The sequence below is a fragment of the Hipposideros armiger genome, unplaced genomic scaffold, assembly GCF_001890085.2.
Source record: "Hipposideros armiger isolate ML-2016 unplaced genomic scaffold, ASM189008v1 scaffold_37, whole genome shotgun sequence".
NCBI classification, from domain to species: domain Eukaryota; kingdom Metazoa; phylum Chordata; class Mammalia; order Chiroptera; family Hipposideridae; genus Hipposideros; species Hipposideros armiger.
The window spans coordinates 2119745-2125152 of NW_017731387.1; the positions used below are offsets into that span (position 1 = coordinate 2119745).

The following is a 5408-nucleotide window of genomic DNA, read 5'->3' on the forward strand; positions in this document are numbered from 1 at the left end:
ATTTCTGCGATGTCTAGTACTGCATGCGTCATTTTGCACATGTGAATTTAAGTGATTATAATACAGGTAAATATTGCTCAAGTTTTCTAATGGAAATTATGGCAATTCACTCTCCAAATAGTACCAGAGGGCGTTTTCCCAATCCCAATACAGTGTTATTAAATAATCTATGGTTGCAATTTGATAAGTAGAAACATCATCACAGTATAGTTTAATTTACATTTCTCTGACTACGATTGAGATAGAAAACTTTTACATGGATTTGAAAGCCATTTTAATATTATTTCTGTGCATTCTCTTTGCTCATTTTTCAATCAAACTGTTGGTCTTTACCTTGTGGTCTTGTATGAACTTTTCATATACTGTTAAGGAAAATGAAATAGGTCTGTGATTTTATTAATCTTTTTCCTGGTATGCTATGTATCTCTTAAATTTTTTATGGTGGATTTCGCAAGTTAATTGATCTTTTCTTTCCTATTTTTGGATTTGTGTTATAGTTACAATCAATCCAAAGTTGTTTTTTAAAAAACAATATTGACACAGTGTCTATGGCACTTCTTTGGTTTAATTCTTAATTGATGAATATAAATCACTGTGAATGGTGTCAGTTAAGTAAACAAGCTTGCTTATTCCCAGAGAGCTGCCAATTATTTATCAACTAATTAATTTATTGTCACTGATCTGAATTTCCACTTTTCTCATACACTAGATTCCGGTATATACTTTAGGTCTGTTTTTAGATTCTCTATTCTGTTTCATTATTTACTCTCATCATAACTTCAGCACCAGACTTAGCTACACTAGTCATAGAATATATGTGCGCATATGAGACTAGTCCTCCCATTTTAGTCTTCTTTTTCAGAAATTTCGTCTAGTTTTACCTGTGTTTTACTGTTGATGAACTACAGGCTTGAAGTAAAGGCTTTGGAGTCACTCAGTTTTTATTTATAATCTCAGTATCCAACATCTGTTAGAAAAATACCTCAATTTATCTATAAAACAGAGATAATAAATTATTCTATTCCCTTTAGGAATATGATATTCAAACCTAACATACTATTTTAAGATAACAGACATGAAAAACAGTGTTATAATAATTTCATGACATATCAATTTCTTACGTGCATAAAGCTATTAAATAATAAAACAATGAAGAATATAAAAAAAAAAGTTTATTTAGTACATGTATTTCTTCAATTTTAATACAAAGTCAAATTTTAGAAGTTCTACAAAAAAAGCCAAAACACTTGACACATTCATGATTGGCTTTACTGTATCTTTTCCCTGTACACACTGAAAACGTTTATATTTACTAATAAGGAATGCCGAGCGTATCCATCACCATTCGAATCGCTTGCAGGGGACTTGTGATTTCCATGTTGTCCTTTCTCAACACCCAACCTGGTTTCAGTCTGTGAAAAGAATGAAACCTCCCATTGAAATCAAGTTCTCCTAAAGGGCTACCCTCACCCATCTTACCTAACCACGTGAGGCTACTTCTGAGCACACCACTTCCCTGACAACTGTCTTAATTCCAGACTGTTCTCTCCAGCTTCCTGGGAGATGATCCAGCTCCCTGGAGCTTATGCCATTTGGCTGTACCCTGCTGTACTTGGAGTACTTGGAAGGTGACCATAGTGATATTCAGCAATGAGGTATGTAGCACTTTTTCTAAGATGAGTTCGTGAACTTAATTGTCAGACCTCATATCTGACTGACTTCTGGGGAAACTGGGGTTAGCTTCAGGTTCAGGTTGTGACTTCTTTGTGTTCTCTTCCTCCAAGGTGATCACATTCGTCTCCAAGGCCTTCAGTGCTACCTAATGATTCCCTAACTGGTATCTCTGGACTGATTCTTCTGCCCCGAACCACAGACCTGATGTGCTAAAGCTAGCGTTCTTCCTCCATTATGTTACTGAGATCTTCTTCCTTAGATTCACCGGGTCCCACTCTTGTTCTTATGTTGTTTCTCCCTTGTCAAACGCAATGTGCTGCTTATAGTAGGTACTCAGTAAATGTTGAATGAATGAACGAACAGTGACACAAAGCTACAGAACACATGGACTGCTTACCTTGAAACCACCCTGGTTCGTACAGGTGTTTCTGGAATGAAGGGAGAGCTTATAGAAGAATTCTTATTTTGCTTATGAAGAGCCCTTTCAGTGCTCATTCTATGTTTACGAGCTGTAAGTTTGTGGAGACTATAAACGTGGTCAACAACTTTGGACCTATTTCGAACATCCTAAAAAAAAAAAGTATGTTGATTAAAACAAGAATTGAATGGTGCATTCCTTCCATGCTACCAAAATCAATCACAATAAATACACCCTATGTAGTCAATTTATGAGCTTTTAACAGTCAAAACCCAAGCTCTCCCAGTGCAGTGATGAGATTGGTTTAAATCACAAACTAATGTGTAAGACAAGAACGAAGAAGGCAAGTACCTAAGAATCGGACACGTAGTTTCACCTGAGTGAAAAGGCAAATATCAGCGTCAGTGCCCACTATAGTCGGTCACCAAGTCCCTCTTTCAAGTTTTCAGAGTCACACAGTCCTACGTCAAGTACANAGGTAAATGATGCTCTTTAACCTAAGATTATGCTCAATTCTAAACGTGCCCGTTATCATCATCCACTTTTATTTTTTTCTGTCTTGTTTCTGTTCATCTTGGATCTTAGCTAACCCATGCATGAAAATTCCCGTTTCCGCTGTCTCTTTAGAGCCTGCCTCTTACTCTGCTAATTTCTCTAGCATCTCTAATCGCTCTGCTTTCACGCGACACATATCCTCGGTACACGTGTTGGTGCGGAGTCCTCCAGAGCTGATTGAGAAAAGAGAAGGGTGTCAGGAAGGACAGCAGGCAGAGGGCGTGCCCTTCAGTGAAAGAAAAGAGCAGGGACCCGTCTCAGAAGGGTGGACGGCTCAGAATGGCCAGCAGTGAAAGTCACATCAGCAGGCGTGACCCAAAGTCAGGAGCAGAGGGCTCTACCCTAAGTCTGTGGGACGTAAAGGCAAAGGAAGTGGGTCATTCTGATGGCCAGTCACTCAACCCAACACGTCCTTATTCATCTCCAATGAAGTGTGTCCTCACTGCCGTCTAAAGCTCAGAAGCCATGGCATCACATAGATCAAACAAAAGTGTCTAGCAATGAGGCACATTCAAAATGATGTTTTTCTTTCCCAATTCTATATGTTGACTTCAGTTCTATAAAGAGCTCCCTACACACACACACACACACACACACACACACACAGCAGAGTTTCTATCTTTTTGAAGCAATGGTCTCTTGCTATAAGTATGCCAATGAAATGAAGAGAATGAAAATTGTTTACACAATAGGCTTAGCTACTGCTGTTCCATGTGCCACACGTACCAACACACTCGGGGGGAAGAGTCCATTTTCCATGCGTACAGGTGATTTCTTTTGGCCCGCGCAGATGATAGCCACTTTGACATGTAAATGCCACTTTATCCCCATTGTAATAAACCGTCGCATACAGGTTTGCTGCACCGTGGCCAACGGCAGGTGGCTCCTCACAGGCTGTCTTCTCCTTTTCCTCTGAAAAGGGACCATTTAAAGAGAAGATACCATTTAGCCACACATGCAGATTTCCCTTTAGGGCAGCGGTTCTCAGCCTTCCTAATGCCGCGACCCCTTAATACAGTTCCTCATGTTGTGGTGACCCCCAACCATCAAATTATTTTCGTTGCTACTCTATAACTGTAATTTTGCTACTGTTATGAATCGTAATGTAAATATCTTTTTGTTTTCCGATGNCAATATGACCAAAACACAATCAATCAAAAAATAGTTGTAGACACAGGTCTCTTCTCACCTTGGTCTTTGGACACATCGTGGATATTTGAACTGCCCTCTGTCACATCGCACTCTAAGTTCAGACCCAATAGTAGATAACCGAGCCATGGAAGTACCTCTCCTACAAAGAAACTCAATATACTCGCCATGGAAAATGTAGGGTCTATTGTCGAAATCCCATTTCAACCGTAAATTATTCTTTTCCATTTCTACAGGAGATAATGTGCAAGGCTCTGAAAAATTAAAGAAGAAGATTCTCTTGGCACATCTTGGTACTGCCAGGAAGCCTTGGGTTGCGATGACGACCTTCAAAATTCCAGGCATTAGAGACAAGTAAGTTAGATAGAATTAATGTTTAAGTCAGAAACTAGGTTTCAAAAAACCTGCCATTTTTTTCTGTGGTTCTTGGTAGACGCCTGACTAAATAGGCACGCGAACGAAATAATACCAATGTAGCACGTTAAGCATTCTGTGAGTGTTCTAGTAGCACACAGAGCACAGAAAGTGAAAAGATATGGTTTTATTTTATTAACTACAGTTATTCGTACGTACCCAAGCACAGTGGTGGTGTGGTCCACACTCCCTGTACACAATGGGACACTCTAGGTCCCTGTAGGAAATGGTGATCAAAACACCTGTATTCTACTGAGGAGCCGTTTTCATAGGTGCCGCCTGCTGACCCAATAATGACTCCATTTGTAATAAGTGGGGGAGATGCACACACGCCTTTAGATTCTGCAAAAATAATTTTTAAAATATGCAGTCAATGGCTATAATCGGTATCCAGTGCTTTCATCATTGCTACAGAAATACAGTGGTGTTTTATAGAAAAGCATTTATGACAGGTCTCAAATAATTTTTAAATATGGAAGCATTTCTGCAATAACCTCATATTATACACTTAGTATTGCAATTCAAATCTCATATTATAATATATGAATACACGTTTAAAATGAGCCATGCATTGAGAATCATGGTTTTGTTTTGCCCCTCTACCTAGCTGAGAGTGACAGTGTATGAGATTCCTCTAGAAGCCATGCTTTCTGTATATATGTTCTGTTCCTTTTTTCTTCTCTAAAGTCCTAGTCCGACGCCCCAGGAATAGACAAAACCTCATGCTCTACACCTCACGCCCTTTCCTGAAACAATGCTCTCCAGCAAACCCCGAGGAGAGCGATGTTCTGCAGACTTGGTGGTGCTCCCAGAGTGCTCTGAGTGCTCTGAGAGTTTGGCAATAGGGAGGAAACCTCCTTGGTCTCCCCCTTCATAAACTTAACTTACAGGACTCAAAAGATGTCGGCGAAGCCATCCGATTTAAGTGTATGTTTGACTAAACGTTGACCAGCTGATTCCCACTTTTAGAGATTAGAAGATGATGGTGGTGAACCGCTTTAGTCTTATACTTTGAACCCACGTGGCAACACTGATCACCTGAGAAATTGTGAGCGCGCACCATTGCTTTACCTGTTCTCAAACATACAGGATATTTCACTTCTCCTCTATTGCACTGCACAGATAATTCCGACGGCGGGGTGGATGGAGGCAGCGCAAAGCCCTGTTTACATACAAAATCTATTAGATCTCCGTGCAA

At 39.8% G+C, this 5408-nt stretch overlaps 1 protein-coding gene across 1 annotated transcript in view; it reads right to left on the reverse strand.

The window, feature by feature from the left end:
• Positions 1 to 1084: 1084 nt before the first annotated feature.
• Positions 1085 to 5408, reverse strand: part of ASPM (assembly factor for spindle microtubules) — a 51573-nt gene continuing 47249 nt past the window's right edge. The window contains exons 24-29 of the mRNA XM_019637990.1: positions 5282 to 5372; positions 4370 to 4552; positions 3374 to 3559; positions 2734 to 2873; positions 2072 to 2241; positions 1085 to 1412 (exon numbers count right to left, since the gene is read on the reverse strand). Of these exons, the coding sequence (XP_019493535.1) occupies positions 1313 to 1412; positions 2072 to 2241; positions 2734 to 2873; positions 3374 to 3559; positions 4370 to 4552; positions 5282 to 5372 (870 nt within the window). The 3' untranslated portion in view covers positions 1085 to 1312. The remainder of the gene's footprint in view (positions 1413 to 2071; positions 2242 to 2733; positions 2874 to 3373; positions 3560 to 4369; positions 4553 to 5281; positions 5373 to 5408) is intronic.